This window comes from Zonotrichia leucophrys, chromosome 1A (genome assembly GCF_028769735.1).
Source record: "Zonotrichia leucophrys gambelii isolate GWCS_2022_RI chromosome 1A, RI_Zleu_2.0, whole genome shotgun sequence".
Taxonomy (NCBI): domain Eukaryota; kingdom Metazoa; phylum Chordata; class Aves; order Passeriformes; family Passerellidae; genus Zonotrichia; species Zonotrichia leucophrys.
Window position 1 is genome coordinate 46935085 of NC_088170.1, and position 22500 is coordinate 46957584.

At 35.5% G+C, this 22500-nt stretch overlaps 1 protein-coding gene across 18 annotated transcripts in view; it reads left to right on the forward strand.

The window, feature by feature from the left end:
• The window catches only part of FOXP2 (forkhead box P2), a 405934-nt gene that overhangs the window by 374473 nt on the left and 8961 nt on the right, over positions 1 to 22500 (forward strand). For all 18 annotated transcript variants that reach the window (XM_064702660.1, XM_064702670.1, XM_064702656.1 and 15 more), the window contains 2 exons: positions 291 to 360; positions 1188 to 1351. In XM_064702660.1, coding sequence (XP_064558730.1) covers positions 291 to 360; positions 1188 to 1351 — 234 coding nt within the window. The remainder of the gene's footprint in view (positions 1 to 290; positions 361 to 1187; positions 1352 to 22500) is intronic.

Sequence of the window (22500 nt, forward strand, 5' to 3'; positions counted from 1 at the left end):
GACAGATGTTCTACAAATTTTAAACCTATTTCTGCTAAATTCTTTCAGTGAGATGAGAACCTTTGTGCTCTTGTAGCAAATTTCCACGTGGGCCTTATTATAACAAGAGTTTTGCTTTTCTGATGCAAGTAAATCAGTGTTCTAACAGGTTGAGCTCCTTCCCTCCCAGCTTCATTTCATTTTTCTTTCCTAAACTCTGGTCTTCTGAGCTGACAAACCAATCCATTAACCCAGTGAACCAGACAGGATGTCTGCTTGTTTTTAAACTTTGAAAAATCGTTTATTTTCAGAAGCCCAACGTTAGTGAAAAACATACCCACCAGCTTAGGCTATGGAGCAGCTCTTAATGCAAGCTTGCAGGTAAAAAATATTAAATAATTCTTTTTTGTACACACTGGCTATCTTCTTATGTGTGATGTATTTTATTTCTGCTTATACATTGGTATAGAATTACCTGGAATGTTTATGTGGACCTGATGGTCATTCTAAATAACTGGGTTTATCACCCAAGTAAGTTGTATTACCTAGCACTGCAAGTAGTAGTTCTTATTCGTGCTACTTTTGATGTGAAGAAGCAAGAAGGACACCCTGTGGCAAAATCTGGAACATTCAGTTTTGCTGTAAATGTTAGATTGATAGAAGCTTTTGCAAATGCATGTGGATATGCATTAATATTTATCCAAGCTGTCATAAATGATTTCACATCATAGTGTTGGGGAACATGGTGCTCATGGCAAAAACTTTAAAGTTTAATTATAATATATAATTTTTATGCAGAAGAGGCAAATGTCAGGACTTTTTTATTTTGATTTAAGTTCTGGTCATTTTTTAAAGTATAGCAGCTGCCTGCATTATAAAGGAGCCATACATTGTGTGGAAGGGCAAAGGGGTTAAGTGTAATTCAAAGTCAAAAAATGATGTAAAACTAGAAAGTGCCATGAATATCAGAACATAATTAATAATGGAAAATCATGAAACCTAAGCAAAAGAAAGAGTAAACCAGAAGTAGAAATGCTGCTGTTTACAGAATGTGAAAATAATTGGAAGTGCACAAAATCCTTCTGACCACTTCAACAAATACTCAAAATGAGCTGTTCTCTGTGTGTATATTCCTAAATGTTCATACATGTAAGAGTGCTATGTATTTGTATGGGCTAATAATTTGGTTTTACTTTTCCTTTTGGTAGGCTGCACTGGCAGAGAGCAGTTTACCATTGCTAAGTAACCCGGGACTGATAAATAACGCATCCAGTGGCTTACTGCAGGCAGTCCATGAAGATCTCAATGGTTCGCTGGATCACATTGACAGTAATGGAAACAGCAGTCCAGGCTGCTCTCCTCAGCCTCACATGTAAGTGCAGTCAGCTCTCTTTCAGGAAAAAATGCCTTAGTCTAAGACATAATATTATTCAAAAGAGCTTTGAAAGGTGGTAAGTGAAACATCTGGAGCTATATATTTGAAACTAAACATTTATATTAAAACATTTAAATAGATGAGTCTTCATTTACTTTGTAGTGATTGCTATAAGCTTTTTTTTTGCCTTTTTTTTGGTTTTTTTGTTTTTTTTTTTAAACCTCATCAATTTGCTTGCAAGCTCTGAACGTAATGGGAGGCCGATCTCTGTGGTCATTTTCAGAGCCTGGTTTGTAAGGTATAGACAGAATGTTCACACTGGAATTAGTTGTAATTTTAACTATGACTCTCCGAATCATTTATGAACTGTAGTAGAGATATTGCCCATTTATACAAACCATAAAATGCAAAGTTTAACTGTTGCCCACAGTTTACATAGAAGCCAGTAAAGTGTAACTTTTTGCCTGTCATATAAATCAGTGTAATTACGTATTCAAGTTTAATTACTGGTGCGTCTGTATTGGCAAGGTTTATATGTTATATTTTATGCAAGACTACGATTCCTATTAATATTTAGCAGCTAACTATATCATTAATTACTCTAAATTCTTTCCCCTACCATCTTTTTAATGGAGCTGAGAGAGTGGAAGTATTAAAAATTGATGTATTGTGGATTTCAGAAATGTGTCTGAAGCTTTAGAAATGCCTGGCCTTAATCAGTGGTGTCAAACATGGCAGTTTCTTGTTTACTAAATAGTAAAACATGTATCTTGGAGGTATTGTTTCCCAGGTTATTTATATAATAATTAGCAGTGTGATATGTAAGTAGACTTTGTTTTAAGTCTACTGTAAGATGATTTTTTAAGTATCTAAGATGATGTCTTTTTTTTAGTGTTTTAAAAAGCTGATCTCATTTGCCTTTTTTAATTCCATTTTCTCTTTCCCATTTTAAATGTTCTTTTTAATTGCTAGAGTGGTATATTTAACAGTAAGAGTAATTGAGACCAGACTGCCTTTTTTACTTATGCTCTGATGTGTTAAGAATCCATTTTGATCTGACCTTTTTTAGGAAAAATATTTTACTGATTTTTTTCTTCTTTTGTTTGGCATGTTAATATATCTGTGATCACATAGAAATGTTTATTGTCATGCATTTAATTGTTTTATTGCACATTTATTCTGCTTGCCTTTGAAAATAATACACTGTGAACATTCATGTATTTTATCAGGTTCCAAACCATTACTTTTTCAAAATGGAAAAATTTGTCTTTTGGAAGTGTCTTTAGATGTATTAAATAATACAAAAGAAGTAATAAAACTTGAAGTGGAAAGAACATGAATATATGCTCTTGAGAGTAACACTACTCTAAAACAAGTAAAGTGAGCAATCAGACAAAAGTTTTTATATCCCATGCTTGATGCTATCAACCATGCAGTGGGTAGCTTGAGGCCTTTTACTTTTAGCAGTTCTCCTGAGTATGCTAATGCTCTCTTCCTGTATAAAATGCCAAGACAATAAAACTTTAAAGAGCAAACAAGAGTTAGATCATGTGTGTTAAAAACAGCTACTTTACAGAAAAGAATGACACTTGCTATTAAAGTTGTTTTGTAAGTGTTAGCAGATCTGTTTACATATCCTATGTTCTGTCTGCCATTCTGCTGGATAAACTGTGATATCTGTGCATATGATTATGTAGATATGGCTACAGTTATAGCTGTGTTTATAGCTAAAATAGTGCATATTGAAGTAATTCTTGCCTATAACAAAGCCAAATACCCTAAGTTACACCCTAAGTCAAGATTGAACCTTCCTCTCTCATTTTTATGATGTCATTTGTCAAAATAGGCATTTTTAGGACTTGCTATGTTGATTCCTTTGAAACTTGTGAGGACATGTTGCTCAGTTCTTTATAGACTGAAGCAACAATATGTAAATGCCTGAGACACAACTGGAGAAAGAATCTATGCACATTCATCCCTTGCAGCAAACTTAGTGCAAGAATTCTGGGCTTTTATGAGACCAAGAGCCATCAGACAAAAGATGCAAGCTAGATGCCCATTCACTTGTAACATTTTTTCCTTTTCTTTGGGGGGAAAAAAGGGAATTAATGCAATCTGCAAGGAAAGATCAGGGTAGGGAGAGGCTTGCATGAGAGACAGAGGGCCAAGGAAGGAGAGACCTCTTCATTGCCTCCATGACCACATTGGTCAGGCACCCTCTTTTTTGTTACATAAGAAAATGAGAAAATAGTATAGGTAAAGCAAAACAGAAGCAAAACAAGTGAGGGATATGGCAAACAACGAAGACACAATTTAAATTTTGCATTGCCCTCACATAACATAATCTCTTTTTTCTTTTTTTAACTGAAAAATAATTAATAAACTACTCAAAAAATGATTTTACTGGCACAAGCACCTACTTACTTTTAGTATCCTGAGAAGGTTCACCCAGGAAGTGTGGGGTTTTCTCCCTTAGAGAAGGGAGAAAGGGTTCTTGAGGTCTGATAATTACTACACTCACCTATAAATTTGGAGGCTCTATTAATCTCCAAGCAGATTAAACCTCCATCTCCTGATCCCCAGGAGGTGGCAGAAGCCACAACAGGAGGTATATGCTGAGCAATGTTGCCTGCCATCTTGTAGGTGACACATGCAGGAACAATGCAGTAAGGTATTAGAGAAGGAGGCAAGAAGTTGTGTGCAATTTAGAGATCAAGGCATTCAATTGGGAAGGTGCATTGGATTCTAGACAAGCTTCTAGAGAGAGTCATTTGTTTGGTATTTCAGCAGCAAATGCAAAACGAGTCCCAGTGACAAAGTGAAGCATCTTAGTTGGGCATTTGGTTGTTAAAATTGTACTGACTCTCATTTTATCAGATATGATAAAACCACATGATAGCATGACTGTCTTATTTTGGGATGATCATATTAATGTGTTAGCATATTTTGTGTGTATGTGCAGAAGTCAATGTATCTGTTGTTGAGCATTGGGACATTATTAGAGACATTGATTTCTGTTACTGTAGTGCCTGAGCTAACTGGGTGTCAGAAAGTGGGGAAATTGTTTCAGATCTTGGATATGAACCTAGTACTTCACATCTGGTTTTGAAGAGACACAGTAGTAAGAGTAGTTAGAGTCATTAATTTACCCATCTGTGATGAGGTATCTTAACACATGCAGGCAAATCAACCTGCTTAGAAAGTAGTCTCTGTTCATTGACTAGAGAAAGACAGCAGGTCTATAACTTCAAGTAACTGTATCACACTTCAACGCTTGTTAAGTGCAGTGAGTCCATCCAGTATATTCAGGGCACTTTAAGACCTCCAAAATTTTGGCCTCACATAATGAAATATAATCTGCTCCATTTTTTATGCTTTTGAATACTTAAAAATACCACAGTAAGTTGTAGCTGTTTAACCATTGCCTGGTAGCTGGGATAATGTTTATATTAATAATTACATAAAGCATGAAAGCTGAAATTTTATTCTGTGTGCCTCCCAATTTCCTTTATCCATCTGACAAAAGGTGGCAATTCCATAGTCCAGGATGCAGCATATGCGTAGTGGAATCTTTAGTCCTAGATTTTTTTTCTACATTTCAGCAGTATTAAATCCAAGTTCTGTCTTTGACTGGCCTTCAAAACTGATTCCTGGTGTGTAGGCTCTGAGTGCTTCCTTGACATAAATCTTCACTGAGAAAATGTGTTACTTATTGTGGGCATATGCGTTCTGTTCAAAATTTAAATTTCTTCTAAGATCAGTTGTCGAGAATCAATATCAGGCAATTGTATTTTAAGTGAATGCTTAAGACTGTTTCTTCTTTCATTATTTCAACACGGGCTGCTTCTCTAAACTTATTGTGAGTTAGAGCTGATAAGCAACAGGTTTCAAAGCAACAAACAGAACTGAAGATGTTTAATGCACAAAGATTCATTATTTATGTAAAACTATGTGCTGTTAATCTTGCATAACAATTGTACATGGATGTAACTGTAAGTTCCACAGTACACATCTTTGGAGTATAAACACAGAATTCTGAACTAAAGAAAACAAATCCAAACAAGTACAGTTAAAGGTGGGTTGTGGGAAAAAAAGTTTTAGTATTCCTGTAGAAACAACAGCACTGGATGAGGCATGGGGTGATGCTTAGGAACAATAATGACAGTTCATGCATTACTGAAAACACAACTTCTTTTTAACCTGTATGTAATAGCCAGCATACTGCTGAAGAGCTTTGTTGGGATTTGAAGGTCAGTTCTTTCCGAAGTAATAAATTTATATTTTTAAATGAAGATCAGGATCGTAGTGAAATCGACTTTGTGCTATTACTTTTCCTGTCTCTATTATACATCCAAGAGTTCTCACTCTTGGGGATGGCAAATAAGGGATGGAAATCAAGTTCAGCTATTTTTCTGGTGTTTGTCTCTGCATTCGTACTAGACTGATTACACTTCAGTGATTATTGCAACTGGCACAGACCTGGGTGTTTTATCACCAGAATATTTAGCACATCACTAGCCCCTATGGTCATGGCAAATGCATCATGCAAAATGGCACTTTGCTTTGTTGTATGATCCTGGCCGGGGAGGAAGGTACAATTTTAATCTGCAGAACTCTTCATAGCATTTGAGGGAACTGAAAGAAATTGGTCATGAGAAAACAAGGAAAATGACAGACTGAGAAAATGTGGTCTTACCATAGGAAACAATGGGGTGATTATACCATTCTATTAAAACTCACTGCAGCTTATTAAATAAGGAATGGAAGGAGTAAGAAAATGTGATAGGGTAAACAGATATCCCTCTGGTGAGATTTTGAGGAAGGGACTTGTCATCATGGACGTCTCCCTGCTCACTCTGTGAGAATACAGACTGACAATGCAATTGAACTCATTCCAACCGATTTACTGAAATAATCTAGTTCCTAACAGCAGATCCAGAATCCTGGAGTTAATGCCATTCTGATTTTTAGAATTTTAGTTGACAGCTTTTTTAGAAAAGTGAAAACAAGAAATTAGATTTTAGAGCTGCTTCTCAAAAAGTGAGTTCATACATCATCTCCTATATGAGTCTTTATGTTCAGCTATTGTAGTGGTAGTACCTTAGACGGGAATTGTTTGAAGCCAAATGTCAAGACACACATATATTCCATGAACTTTAAAGCTGTTTCTAGAAAATGTTATGGTAGGTTGTTATGAGAAAGGATAACTTTTGTCCAAATGAGCAAGAGTAATAGTCAATCTTAAAAAAAAGAAATAAAAAGGAAAAAAAATCTTATGCAGTGTAGTCCTTCGTCTTCGATTTTGTGTGGAAAAAGTGAGTTCCAAGCATCTATGGTTTCAGTCACCTTTTCTTTTTATTCTCCTGTTGTTCCCAACCCTTCTCCTTTGCCTTTTCTCACTCTTGCCCTGACTGGATCATTTCTCTCTGCAGTTCTATCTGCATAATCATCAAACTTGTTATTTTTTTTCAAACTTTTTTATCTTTAAATTTTATTCCCAGAGGCAAATATGATTATTCTGCTCTAAGATCATTTACTTTTGAGGTGCTTCAGTTTGAAAGCATTCCATTGTCAGGTCGTTCCCATATCTGATTATTCCAGTCCCCCACTGTTAAGCTTTCACACCACTTACAGTAGGTTACCTATCATTCCAGTTTTAATCCCTTTCATTCCCTTGTTTCTTTAACTTCATAATGTTATAATGTTCCAATCCCCTGTCTTTCCTTCTTCTTCTTTTTTTTTTTTTTTTTTTTTTTGTTATCATTTCATTGTCCCATTTCATGATCTCTTTGCATTTACCTTGGAGGCTTGTTCTGTTCTAGGGGACTGCTATGATCCAAGTCTCTTGTTCATTGTATAAGACTTGACATAGTGTATAAGAAAATAAACTCGCGAAACACATCAATTAACAGGGATGTAACAAGCATTATTAAATAGGTGAGAAGCATGTAATTGAGCAGATGAATGTGGTAGCAATTGCAGTATTTCTGGGTATCCTTGTTCATCAAAAACGTTTCACCTAATCACATGATATTTTAATGCCTGTATAATTTAATTTCACACATTTTTATTCATAAATCTAACATAAGGATGATAATGGGCATAGAGACTTTGTGACAACAATTGACTTTTATTTTTATATGAAAAGAGGAACAGCTACAAAATGGGGCCTTAAAGGTTATACCTTTTGTCTGAGCATATTCCCATTGAAAGAAGTTCTATTGTGAGAATATGCAGTGAAATAATTTTGGCTTTTGTACAGAGCCATTTACCTGTGGACACTAACAGAAAAATAAACAATGGTGTTTTGATTAATAATATTTTTCACCATTCTCATTGAAACAACTTTTCACTTGAATGTTTTCCTAAATATTTATATTCTCCTTTTTAAAATTTTAATTTACATTACTTCACTTTTTAGTTTATTTGTCCTCTATTTTTGCTTCTGTTCATCAATTTACTTATTTTCCAACACTGATGGTCGAGTTCTTTATCATTTCGTCTCTAACTTCTTAAATGTTACATGTCTTACTTTTGAACAGAAGTTGCTATTTCTTTTTTACATTATTCCAGCCCCAGTTGTTGCACTTCTAGAGTACATTCCCAATGCTCTTAACAAAAAGATCACTCCAGAGATACAGTGCCTTCAGCTGAAAAGAGTCAGATCCCCATAGCATGGCTTATAGAAGATGCTATACTCCTGTGGGACTTCACAGAATCTTTTTGGAAGCTGTCTTGCTGAAAACTTTGTTGTACTGCTATCATGAATTCTCAGTCTATGGACAAGATACTTCTATTTTTCACATAAAAGGTCTGTATAAGAAAAGGCAGCATCCTAAGTGTTGTTGCAGATGTTAAAAATTTGTTTGACATTGCACAACTAAATTTCTCTGCAAACTCCCAAAATTGGTTCATAAGAGAATCTTGTCTTTGCACAATGCAAAAGCTGAAATGACAGTGCTGTTAAAGTGTATTTCTAAAACTGCAAAGACAGTAACAAATTTTATCCACTATTGATGATTGCATTTGTTTAATAACTGTGATATTATAAGCCAAAAGTTTTGAAAGTGGACTCTCTAAATACTATTTCCTAAATACCTGTGCCCAAAATGTGTCTTTAAACTTATCTATCACTTGAAAAGTCAAATAAAAACATACAATTACATCCAACTGATAACACTTATACCAGTAGTTTAAATTATGATCCATAAATCCAAGCATTCCTTGAAAAATGTAGGATATTAGGCTGAGAAAGCATTATTTGACTATTGCTTAATCTTTAGTGTTAATAGAAAACTAGAGACTTTACACATTTTAAAAGACTAAAAATTCCCATTCAGGGTTGGTTTTTTGTAAGACTTTATAGAAAGACTTCATCACGTGTGAAACCCATGTGTAGGTCATGGTAAAGTTCCTAAATCTCAAGATGGCTAAAACACGATTATACCTGGTAAAGTCCATTTGCAAAGGCAAACTTCCCAATCTTCTGGTGAAGTGCAGTTGTGTCTGAAAAAAGCCTTTGATTTACATCAGTGCTGGGAATGCACATGTGTGATACAACCCTGACGTAATTTCTGTTAGGGTTCAAACTGCAAGTATTCTGGTGGTTTTCTCCAAATGAGCAGCAACATTGAAAGTGTATCTTAAATGAGCTGAATGTATCCAGTGATCCCCCTCTTATACCAAGATTTTACCAAGTTCATTGTTCCACTGTTCCCATTGCTAAGGATTTAAGGATGTTGCAGGATCTTTGTCTGATTGTGACCACTCCACTGATGCTTTTCGAAGACTTTATTAAGCTTCTGATTGAGATGGGTAAGGGGATATGTTTATTTGATGCTGCATTATGCTATGATAGGAGTAGTCTGGGTAATTAGGGACTTCCTCCAAAACTGATTTTTATTTCTCTTCATGTTTTTCTTCCTTCTCTTCATTCCTTGCAGATTTGTCATTATCAGACATCATAGCTGAAAAAAATGACCTCAGAGGTTTTATCTCCTCTTGCTCTAAGAACACAGGAGATAAGAGTCATGTTGTGGGCAACCATTTATTACAATTCCTCTCCTAAAACTATCATAGTCCATCTCAAATTTGAAAGACATTGTGAAACTTCATTCTTTTGATGATTATAAGCCATATTCCAATTTCCAGGCTAAATAAATTCCAATTTAGTTTCACTGATATGGGTTTTAGTTTACAGAGTCTTTTTTACTCTTCCTCACATTTCACCAATGTATTCTAGAGAGCACAGTGTGAGCCTTGACTCTATTTTGTAGACCAAACAGACTGTTTCTATAGATCAGGCTGTCCATTTTCCTCGTGTCTACAAGCCATTCCATAAAAAGACTCAGTTTGGATTTAGTTATGGTGGGTAGGTATTAACAGGTTTTTTGAAGAATTCCAGATGTGCTTGTATGTAATGTGTTTCTTCTTTGTTTTGTTCCTGTGGGGGAAAAGCTTATTTCAGCTATATTCAGCTAAACTGTTATGGTTTCTTTTAATATACACTATTATGGATGGATTTGGGGCCCTGTTGTGGGAAGTGCTGTACAAAGGCAAAAAACAAAAAGGGTTGTCAAATCCCTACCCCAAACTCTTACAGTCTCTAGGTAGTAATTGAATTGCTTGGGTTTTGAGAAGGACCTTCAGATGCAGTTTGAATAGAAGGTGTATATTACTTACAGTTCTGTCCCCCTGTAGAACAGCATCCCTTCATTTAGAGAAAGGTTTGACACAAAGCCAGTTGCCATTGACTGTGCTATAGGTACATAAAGCCCAGAGGCAAACCATGCCTGGTGGCATGCCATGAGATGAGCACCCATCAAATAGTTTTCTGTAACTATCATGCCCTTTGATTCATAACATTATGACAGAAATAATGTGTTTGTATCTATCTGGAGCTACTGGAAGTACAATTTAAACCACATATATATTTATTTTGTAGCAAGATACAAATAGATGTGTTAATGGCAATTGTATTGGACTGTATATATTTCGTTTGCCAGGAATACCCTGCCCTAAGAAGCTGAAGTCTGTGTTAAGCACAGGTCAAAGTACGAGGCTAAGAGGCAGGATATGTTAATCTAGGCTCTGTAATATCTCAGATATTTCCTAATCAGCTCAGTCTGCAGGCAGACTGTATTTGTGTTTTCTTGCAGAGATGATACACATATAGCATATTCATCCGACATGTTGCTCTCCACATCTAAATGGTAAATCTGCAATAGTATAGAAATGGGAAGCATGATATTCATATGCTAATATGAATATTCATATGTTAACAGTTTGGTGAAATGTTCTGAAAAAAGTTAGAATGACTGGATGCAGTCTTTCTTAATACTAGAGGCTGGTGACAAATATGTGCTGACAAAGGTATGTGGCTGTTGAGAGCATGCTTAACAGGAATGTTACAAGCTCTGTCTTCCACAGAGTTCTTCTGCTTGGTCTTTCTTGAAGACTGGTGAAAGACTAAAAACACTAGTTTTATTGAGAAGAGAGGAACTAGGTGAGAAATGATGACAGCCTTTAGAACACAGTTCATAGAAGACGGGAAAGAACTTGTCCATTGAGAATGGGACAAGAAATAATTGACTGGTATTTTGGCAAGAACAGTTAGGATGGACACCAGAAAAAAAACACCTTTCAGAATTTAGGATAATAAAGTGCTGATAATGTGTACCAGCACAGAAAGTCTTTAGAACCCCTGATACTGGAAGCTCCTAAGAATAAATTCAAGTAGTCAAAAGTGATTTAACTATAAATGATCCTACTTTGGGGTAGGCAAAGTAAATTAAGAGACTTTATGATCTCTTGAAGTTCCTTCTAACCCTGTTTCCTTTTATCTGTATCATAAATCTTGAAAAAGTAGGGACTTTTTCACGTATGCCACATTTTACAAAGGTAGCTGAATTGTCCCTATCCATTTATTTTGTAATTTGAAACAGCTATCATTGCAAAATTCTTTTAAGTACTCTTATTTTTATGATCAAATTGAAAGTTGGCCTCGCAGAGCCAACATAGTGAGCATAAAATTCAGTTAATATGAGAAATGTCAGCAAGGGTAGTGCAGAAAGTCTTTAACAGGCCAGTTTGACCCAGTTGTCTGTGTTGAGTGTGGTGTCTTGTTCTACTTGTTAAATACTACCATCAGCAAAAAAAAAACCACAACTGAAGAGCTGGCCTTTCTCCAGGCTTGTTCTAGTAGACTAAGCTAGGCCAGCGGTCTTGGGAATCCAAAGAGGTCCTAGCTGACTGGAAGCTGGTGAATGTCATCCTAATTTCCAAGAAAGGCAAGAAAGAGGACTCTGGAAACTGCAGGCCTGTAGGTCTCAATTCAGTGTCTCACAAAATCATGGAAGACCTTATTCTGGAAAGTACTGAGAAAAAAAAAAAAGAGAAAAAGAGAAGGACAACTCAATCACTGGTCAGAGCCAGCACATCTTCATGAGTGGGAAGGTCAAACCTGATTTCCTTCTATGGCAAAATAATTTGATCTAGGAAAGCCAGTAGATGTGATCTTTTTGGTCTTCAGTAAAGTCTTTAATACTGTCTCTGCCAGGATCCTTCTGCACAAAATGTCCAGCACTCATCTGGATAAACGCTTTATGTGATGGGTGAGCAACTGGGTCATGAGTCAGGCACAAAGGGTTACAGGGAAAAGAGTGACATCAGACTGGTGACCTGTCACTAGTGGGGTTCATCAGGGCTCCATCCTTGCCCCTTTACTCTTCAACATCCTTATGAATGACATGGATTCAGGACTGGAAGGGATACTGAGTTTGCCAATGATGCTTAACTTGGAGGAGCTGTCAACTCCCTTGAGAGTGTTGTTCCATATTATTTATCTGATCAGCTCTCTGTTTCCCAAGAGTATTATTGAGGTAAAAGTTTTCAACAGAAATAGAAAAACAAATTTATGTAGCATGTATTTATATTAAAATGTACAAATCCTACATAAAGCACAGTTCAATTTCTCCCTCAGCTTTTCCAGGATCATTGAATAGCTTTCCAGATTTTGCATAGAGAATATTTTTTGGTTCTAACCCACAAATAACACTGAGGTACTTAATCGCTGCTGCTGAGTTTCTGTGGAACTGGTACAATTTTTAAAACATCCCAGCCGCTAGGCACTACAGAGCATGCCAGATCCACAAGCTCTTGTCTTGAACTTTGTTGTTTCTGGGCTTGCTATTTTTTATGGTTCTTCAATAACCCCAAAAATATTCACACTGAAATCTCTAGAACTTTGTCACTTTGCTTTGAAATTTTGCCTTAAAAACTTCTGTGCTCTTTCTCCGTAATACTTTTCTTTGTTTAGCATGTTAACTTTAGACGTTTGAACTAGATGCAGTTGACGGGTTGAAAGACTTTAGAGGCCTGTGCCCTAAGCTAATTTCTAGTCAAGTTTTTTACTTTCTTGTGGTTCTATCACAGCGAAAATACATTTATTTAGACACCAAAGGGAGCAAGCAAATGTCAAGGATGAAAATTTTAGTAAGAGTTGCTAGAATCAGAAAATCTATGTTAATGTTATCTTCTTAGAACTTGATTCTTAAAAAAATTGATCCTGTAAGAAGGGCTAATTGTAGGCGAGCTTTAAGCTTCATTTGATATTTAAAGAAAGTGTATTCTTAATATGCCATTTTTTCAGAAAGGTGTCTTTATCTATGTTCAAAATTTAATGTATTAGGGCAAATGGGGTATCCATATTTATAGTCTTTGCCTTTTCTTTCCAAGTCTAAAAATAATACTAATTTTAAAAGAGAACCCCAAACAATAGACAAAACACCAAGACCTGCTCAATTTATTATAATTTCATAAGATAAAAAAATCCTCTGTATTTTTTCACTGCCCTTTCTTAATCAATGAAATAATTTACTTTGTTAAAGGAAAATGACATTGTCAAATTAAATTGGTCAATTTATACTCTAAAAGTTTTTCTATACAATGCTATTTTTTTTGTAATAAGCTAAAAGAAAGAACGGAACATGTTTGATGGTTGAGGATTCTTTAAAATTATTTTCAACATTTTTTCCCACTCAGACTCCTTACTATAAAGTCACAATTCTTCATAAACTTGTTTTGCATATTTTCCTTTTAATTTTGGTATGCCATCAATGGCCATTTTCGGACTTTCCTTCAAAAAGAAACTCCGTGGTTTAACTGTTCCTCATATAAAGAGAACCAGTTGATAATTGTATATGCCTGGGCTGGCCCAAATGGATAGGGCAGGGAGCACCAAGCACCAACTCCAGCCTCTTCAGGATCAAATGTGTTTATATATTTGTAGATAAGGAGATAAGTCATCCCTGAGTTGGGAAGTGCATATGCTATAGAAAGGAAAAACAAGAGGTTTGCTCCTAGGGTCCATGAATTAATGGCTAGCTGGCTTCTGCAGTGTGAAGATCAATATGTGTTAAAACATTTTTCCTTTAGATTAATGATAGATGGCATCTTGGAATTACTGAATACTTAATATTTTAAATAGGATTTAAATATGTAATAATTTTGAAAATCAGAGCTTATTAACTGTGTAACATACTGAGGATTTTAGAAACTTCTCTTTTGCAGTTGTATTATGCCCTTTTATTTTTATAATAAATTAGTAATGTGATAACTATAAGGATAACATTATTATAAATCTGCCATAATAAATCAAATAAATATTAAACCCTTAAGTTTAAGACAAAGGTGAATGTGTCCTTTTTCCCATGTTTCCATATTTTTAGTACCTCACTATTACTCATATCTCCAAATCTCTACTCTTATATTGACTTCAGAGGCAGCTGAATTAAATTGATTCAAAGTTTCCTCCCACAGGTATGTTTCCCATGCCATAGGTCACTTCTGTTCTTTCCTGGATTCTTCTGTATGGTTTTTGGGATGACAGTGAGTAATAGCTGGAGGGTAGTCAGGTACATGGATTATAGAAGAAGTGAGGGCCTACTTACAAATACGTAAACATTTTTTATATAATTCTTGTCATCATTCTCCCCTAGTTAGTCTAACATACTGGGTTTGACTCCTCAAGCAGAAGCACCATTGGAAGATTCAAAATATATTTCCCAAGTGGTTATAGTAGATGGACGTATAGAAGTAGTTTATTTTCTTTCTTTTGTTTGTCAGCAGTAAATTGATTTTGCCATGAATTGTCAGCTTTGGGTTTTTTTTCACAGTTAACTTCACATATAACTAATCTATATATGTATATCATGTTGTTATCTCTGTTTATATCTTCAAGGCTATTCATAATTCTTTTCAAAATAGAAATCAAATGTAGGATCTTAGAGACTTGCTGATAAACTACCTCTTTGTTGTGATATAATCTTTTGTTCTTCATCAAATTACTTTTATTACTGACAAATCTTTGTGTCTACTTTAGTATGAGTTGGATTTTTGGAAGTTTCTCACGGGAATTTGCAAATTTTAATACGCCCATCTGCTCCCCTTGTTTACTGCAGCATTATTCTTGGAAGGCTCATAGAGCAAGAAAAATTACTGGTCTTACATATAATTGTTATTCCACCTCATTCATATGGTAGAAAAATGTGTGCTTCACTTTTGGTTATTCCCCTTTCTCCCAAAGCGTTCTGTCAGATGCATTAGATATTTTACTTACATCTTCTGTGAATAAACTTCAGAAGCGAAATCATGGCCTTAATGAAGTCAAGGGGAATTTTCCCATTGACTTAAATGAGATCTGGAGTTCATTCAAGGAAACTCTTTGTCTTTATGTCTTTGGCTTTCCCTCATTTCTTATTCTACTTTCAGTCACTCCGAATCATTCCTAATCTCTTTCTGATATTTCTTGTAACTTCTTACAGTCTCATTTCTCAATTTCGGTTTCTCAAAATATTTTTATCTTTGTTTTCCCTTTTTTTTTCTTTTTTCTAAAAAAGACAAGGAGCTCTCCCAGATCTGAAATCTTTTTATTTAGTCTTTGACACTTTTTACACTCTTACTACTCTATAACATTAGCAAAATCACCAATGTTGAAATCCAGAATAGTTTTATCCATGCAAATACAAGCAAGAAATATTTTCTCATTTATTCTCTCTATTTATGTCAAGACTAATTGGATATGGCCTGTTAACCAATAAGTTAGTAAGTTTTTTTTTTAAGACTTGGGTTTTGTTTTTCTTGCTAATATAAGTGTAATGTCTTAATATTTTCTGCTGTGTATATTCCTCTAAACCCCAAAAGGTATAGATAAAATCATCCTTTTTTTCTTTTTTTTTTTTCTTTTTACTCTTTCTTCATTAAAGAGCCCTCTTAGAACTTCCTTTCCAGACACCCTACGTAGCTTGTGGCATATTCCTCTCTTTAAGACAGCACTATTTTTTCTTTTAGTTCAGATTTTCAGGTAATAATGAGTATCTTCCTGCTGCCCCATTCCCCTCTGATATTAGACATACATAGGCACTCATATACAGAGTAGCGTTCCTCTGCTATTTTCATCCTAGATCTTCACATCCAGTTATTACTTGTTCTTGACTTTTACTCTAGTCTTACATTTGCAATACCTGGGTATTCTCTGATTTCTCCTGGAGTGCTGAATATTCTGGGACCCATCCTATTAACATCCTATATGATGCAGGATGGAACTCTTTCTCATTAGATTTGCACATGGTATCAAATTAGGGGAACAGTCAATGTGCATAAGGGTAGGATGGCCATTGAGAGGACCTGTATGGGCTGAAGGACTTGGCCAAGAGGAGCTTTTTGAAACGCCATGCCTTGCACCAAGGAAGGAAAATCCCCATCTGAGTCCAGTTTTGGCACCTAAAATTTAAGAATTACAGCAGTAAACTGGGGCGAGTTCAGCAAAAGTGTACACACATGGTCAGAAGAAGAAGCAGTCGCCTTCTGGGGAGAGCCAGAGAGAGCTGAACTAGGTCAGCCTGGAGAAGAGGGGGCTTTGAGGAGACCTGACTCTCAGTACCTATAGGAAGATAAGCAAAAAGATGGAAGCAGGCTCTTTATTTTGGTGGCAGAATGAGAGACAGAGGGCATAAGTTAAAATGAATATTTCAGACTGGACATAAAGAAATATGGATATATGTCCTCTTTCCTCATGAGGACAGTGAGGCAGTGGATGGGGCTGTTGACAAGCAAGTTGTATAGTCCATATCCTCTAAGCTTTTCCAAACGTGACCAGATAAAATTCCAACCCATCTGTTGTGACCTTCTGTCTGTGCCTTTTTTAGGCAGCAGGTTTACCTAGAGATACTCTGGAGCCCTTAAACTGCATTACCCAGTGATCCTAGCATGAGTGTTCTTTAAAACAACCACTGAGAGACTGGGCAGAAGCAATGTAGCAATTTTAGCAATCAGGTGTAAGGGGAAAGATGATCTGGATTTTGTTTTACAGATAATAGTAAAGTCATATCAGGTGCTCACAAAAGGGATGGATCTTGATGCAACGACAACTGAGTTTACATCTTTCTTAATTTATTAAAAAAAAGAAAAGTTGTACTTGCAAGACCAGTTTTATGCAATTGGTAACTATGCGGTTTGTGATTATTATTTTTCTTTACCCCTGCTCCAAGGGACTTACCTCCCTTTTATTCTAGTGTGATTGGAGGGCATGCAGAGCACTAGCTGCTTCTACACTGACTGCTAAAATTTTATCAACAGATACTATAAATAGGAAAGTCTAGTTTAGAGGTTGTAAAAGCAATAATTGACTTACACAAACTCATTCATTCTTGCTCCTACCTTTCTTGAAGTGCCAGAGGCACTTTGTGACCATTGATCATTAATTCCATCTTATGCCATCTCCTCTAGCAATGAACTGAAGACAAACTTTAGTGGCCTAATTATCTATTCCTATGAACTTTTGTCTCCTGTCAGCATCTGCAGCAGTGCCTGCCAGTTAGGACTGTTTGTTGCCTCTATTTTCTATTGCCAAGTCAATGCAACTCCCAACTCCACCATGGCAGACTTGAAATCCTTGGTGATGGATAAAATGATAAATATCAAAATAAGTATATTTCAAAGGTATATTTAGTCCTCCAGTGTTGCATTTCAGAAAATAAAAGGATATTACTTCCATTTCTTTTTCAAAATGGCTCTTGGAGGGCCCAGGGTGTAAGGGTGTAATTTGAAAGTGCAAGGTTCATAAAGCACATCCATAAACACCCCCACTGAAGTGCAGTGCTTCTATAGGATTAGAATTGTATTTCTGATCTTCTTCTACCAGGATATTGTAGCTTTACTCTCTCCTTAGTAAAATGAGGTAGCACACCCTCAGCTTCCTGTGAAGGGTATGTGACAACAGGACCTTCCTCCCTTTCTTGTTTAAAGCCAGAGATTTGCATATAGGCATTATTTTATCTGGAAATAGTGCCACTTCTTCATCATTTCAGTATATGTGATAAATACATGTGGGAAGTGTTCTTCAAGGAGGAATAATAATGGATTCTGTGACAGTTGTAGCATATTTAATTACTCGTCTAATACTTTCTTCCTTTCTCAATATTTGGATTAGTATCTCCCTATGTGGCTGTACATATTCACATCAATAAACAGTTCACTTCTACTTAGAAAAAATAATAAACTGTTTATAATAGCAAAAAATTGCAGAAATACAGTAAGAATTAGATAACATGAAAATATTATAGGATTTGAGGATTTGTCCCCATTTTTCTAGCAAAGTATAAATATAAAAATTGTAAATCTGAAATAGTGGAATGGAAAAGAAAGCTTTTCTTTCAATATTGCCATGGGATATCCTACAGATCTATAGCTATATTGGCAAGATAGATCTTCCCGAGGATATAATCATTCTCCTCTATTAGGAAAGAGACAGCAAAGAATGTATACATAATGTATTTCAATATGTTAAACTTAGAAAATGCTTAATGAAAAGAAACCTTTAGAGAGCAAAAATGCTTCAGATAAAAATAAGTATTTTAAACTTTTTCATATATGAAAATATGAAAGCATACACAAATTATTAGATTGGCCACAGAATTATACGAGCATAGTAGCTCACCTTGTTGGCTTGGACACAAATATTTTCAAACTTCTGCAGTTTGAAGAATTCTGTAGCTGTCAATCTTCTCCCAGCATTTACTGGAACCCTTTGTGTAGCTGAATAAGAATTGCACTTGTAGTGCAGGGTGCCCACTACATAAAAGAATTGAGGGCAACTCTTGGTAATAAGCAAAAACATAAATAAAAAATGCAGGTTTCTGATATTAAAAGTTACACTGGAAAAGTGGAGTTCCGTAAAAGCATTCGGTTTCTTTCTTTTCATTACTGAGGCACAGTAATTGTGAATAGTGATAGTGAGTCGGTAGTAGAGTTGAAGGAATACCTGCAGACTAACCAATTGGTTTTGAAGATGTAATGTTTGTGGGCTTAAGGCTGTCTACAGAATTGTGAGGAAGAATGGATTAAATAGAACATCAGCTGGTTTGGGAAATAGTTAAAGTTGCTAGAGAGCTACCTTATTATTTAGTTTATTTTTTTAACTCCTAAGAAACTATTTGTTTAATGGACAAACATAAACTCAAAGAAAATCAATGTAGTTTGCCACAACACATATGGCTTAAAAATTTTTCAGTCCCAAAGATTCCCCTGGGAAAATTTTCTTCATCTAAGTTTTAGAAAATTCGTCGTCTTTATACACTTCTATATGAAGTCACTTGGAAAGCTGTGAGTCAATAGTATCAAAATTAAAGTCTCACACAAAATAAGCTTGGGAGGGACTTCAAGACATGATGTAATTTATTGCCCTTTGTGCCATTGTATACCAAAGTAAAAAACTCCCTAGTGTTACTAGGTGCCTAAGTCTCCATAGCAATACAAAATACTTTCAGCTGCAACCCAGCAAAAAGATTATCCTTTCATGATTTTAGACTGATTATTGCAACCCCTGAGTGGAATAAAAAGGCACCAAAAGAGCTTAAAAGAATTACATGACTTGCTGCAAATCATATTCTTGGCTACCAAGCTCGCAGTAAGCACATTGACCTAGGCAGCTTCTCTCTCTCGACATCTACCACCACTTCAATACAAAGCCAAAAGCAAAGTATTTTCCCTGCCAGTCATTACATTGATTTAACTGCCTAAATCTCTCTGTCGTGATGTCCCACAGCACTTTTTCTTAAATTATTTTAGCAGAACATTAAAGATTTTAGGTGGATATGGGCAACAATATTTAGACGACCCAGATCTGAACTGCAGAGTTTGTTCACTGGGAATCTTAGAGGGGTTGAATACTGGAATTTTCCTGGCAGCTTTCAGAATTAATCTCTGGACTTCTTGCTTTTTTTTCTTTTTATTTTTCACATATACAAATGAGAAATGAACTAATGAACTAATTCTTTTTTCTTTTTCCTTCTATAGAATTGCATGAAAGGTATACAGGGAAACTTAAATTGTTAAATCTCTTGTTTGGAAGAAGAAAAGGATTACTGTAGTAACACAATGCTGGTGGTTATAAAAGGCATTGTCTGCCTTCATATGTTTTCCAAAGACTAATTGAATCTTTTATTCAAAGCCTAGAATGAGTCCTATTTTACTAAAAAAATCTGAAAATTGTTGTAATTATTGATATTTCCTTGTCATTAATTCCCACTGCAGTTTTGCTTTTTTTGCTTACGTTAAAGTTGATGTGAAGTGCATCCACTGTAGAAAATGTGCTATTCATAATTGAGAATATTGTATCAAGTATGTTTTCTTCTTGTTAACACCAGCTCAACTCAATTTAATTAAGAAATCATGTACTTGGTTATACGATCTGGTTGTTTTCTTCTCAGCAACAGCGCATGTTCTGATGTTTAGAAGTTGAATGTAACACTTGTTTTGTTGCTGTTGTCTACATTTTAGCAGGGTTTTCATAACTGTCTTACTAAACACATCTTCCCTAGGTAGGATCAGTCTTCTGCAAAATTCAGAAGACAAGTTCACCTTGTGTCGGATGAGTTATTGCCGACTTTGGGAATTTGGCTTCATCCCTAAATATTTGAAAGTTACTTTACACATTCCTTCCTAGTAGATACTTCTCTCAGCTGCCTGGCCTGCTATCTTTCTTTTTCCTCTGAAAACACAAAGCTCTTCTCCAAAAGCCTACAGTCTTCATAAGACCTTTGTAAGTGTCCAGCAACTGTTACCTGTCTCCTGGCAGTAATTCCAGTTAAATGTTAGAAATGGTGATTTCTTTAAGGATACAGTATGCAGTTGTCATTTGCCAGTTAGTTGCAAGGAATGAGAGGAAAATCTTCATGTGAAGCTGTAAAGCATGCAGAAGAATGAATGTTTGAGGCAGCCACAGAGAAAGAGGAACTTCATGTTCTGCAATCTATGAGCAAAGAAAAAGCAATGTATTGAGATGAGTAGGCAGATCTGCAAGATATGGGAATCCTTCTTTTATATTAAAAACATCTCTCACAGAGAGTATTATTTTGGAAGTGCTGGGGTACAGGAAAAGTCTTCTTTATAATTGTAGATCCATCAATTGTAGAGAAGGAAATGAGGATGTTCATTTGTTTATATCTTTACCAAGAAGTTCTTTTTATTAATTTAGCCTATTTTTTGCTACTGCTGCTGCATTCATCTCCTTGCTTTCTGTTTGTGACCTTGCATTGTCACCTGAGCTCAGGCAGAGGTGTATTTTGCCAGCGCTTCTTCAAAGGAGACAGGCATTTTGATGTGGACATTTGGGCATGGTGTCGCACTTGCACTTGCTAAGAGACATCTCCATCATCCCTTTATTATCCCAGAGTTAGCAGGGACTTACCATACTTCTCACAGATGTGTACCTAACTCCAAGGATAATTTAGGAAAGGCCCAAAAAGATGGGGACTCCAGGCCTCCCCCAAAAACCTGTTTCAGTGTTTCATTGTCTATACTAATTTTTAACTCTAGCATCTGATCCGTTGCTCTTTCTATAGCCTAAGACATCCGTTTTTCAGTCTTTCATCATGTAACAGGTTTTTTTCCCCTAATTCTCTACCAGGGTTTTCTCAAGTTGTTGACATCTATGAAATTAATAACAATGCTCTTCATTCTATCTTCATTGTCATTAATAAAAAGTATTGACTAGTACTGAACACAATTGCTTCATCAAGAAATGATGCTAAACTTTCCTAAAATACACATTTCAATTATATAGTAGATCAGAAAGTTTTGATCACAAGTCCAAAATCATTAAGTTATGGGTTTTAGAATTTGAGTAGCATATATATTAATAAGGAGTCATGGAATACAGAAATATTTATTCAGAATTTATGTTTAAATACTCAATACTTCACATGAGAATTTGTTTTTAGCACAATGCTCCCATTGTGTAACAAAATAGTAGTGAAAAAAATTTCAAATAATCACATTTAAACGTATTTCTATCTGTAAATACACAAATCTTAAAATCTTTTGCCTATGGAAAAGAAAAAGAAAAGGTTTTTGGTTTTCATGTGTATCTTGTATAGTTGCTTTCTTAGAACATATATAAAATGCATCTCTTATCAAAGTTCATGCCTGAACTTTGCCTTTCAACCTTTCATTTTGAAAAACAAACTCCAGAGTTGAGAAAAATGTTTGTTTCATGAGCCAATGTGTTATTCCTTGTATTTACTCTTCCAGAAAGAGATGCTTGTATGGCGGTGTTTCCTAAAGCTTAGAAAGCTTTCTTAAGCTTCTGGCAAAACAACCTACGAAATTTATTTCTGTGTGGACATCTGAATTGCTTGATTTTTAGTCTTGATTTGCTGTTAATCTGTAGGAGAGTATAGTTGAAAAAAAAATTTATTCATGATTAGCCCTCTAAGATATTAATCCTTCCACAGATTAGTCATCAAATTAATCTTTGAACTGTCCTTGTAAAAATGTGGTCCTCAATACTAAAAAAATTACAATACAAGAGGAACTAATATCTTAATGTGTAGTGAATTTTGAATGGCTATTTCTTGTTATCCTGTCTGTTTCTACAGTGGCTGCACGCCAACCCCTGAAGTGCAATAAAGCAACCTGGACATCACCCTTAAAGGAATTGAATGCATTTGGGGAAAAATTCTGTAGTTAGAACTTCTTAAGCATGGAAACAAAAGCATAGCAATGAATCATAGAATGATTTGGAATGGAAGGGACATTTAAAGATCGTGTACTCCACCCTCCCTGCCATGGACAGGGATACCCTTCAT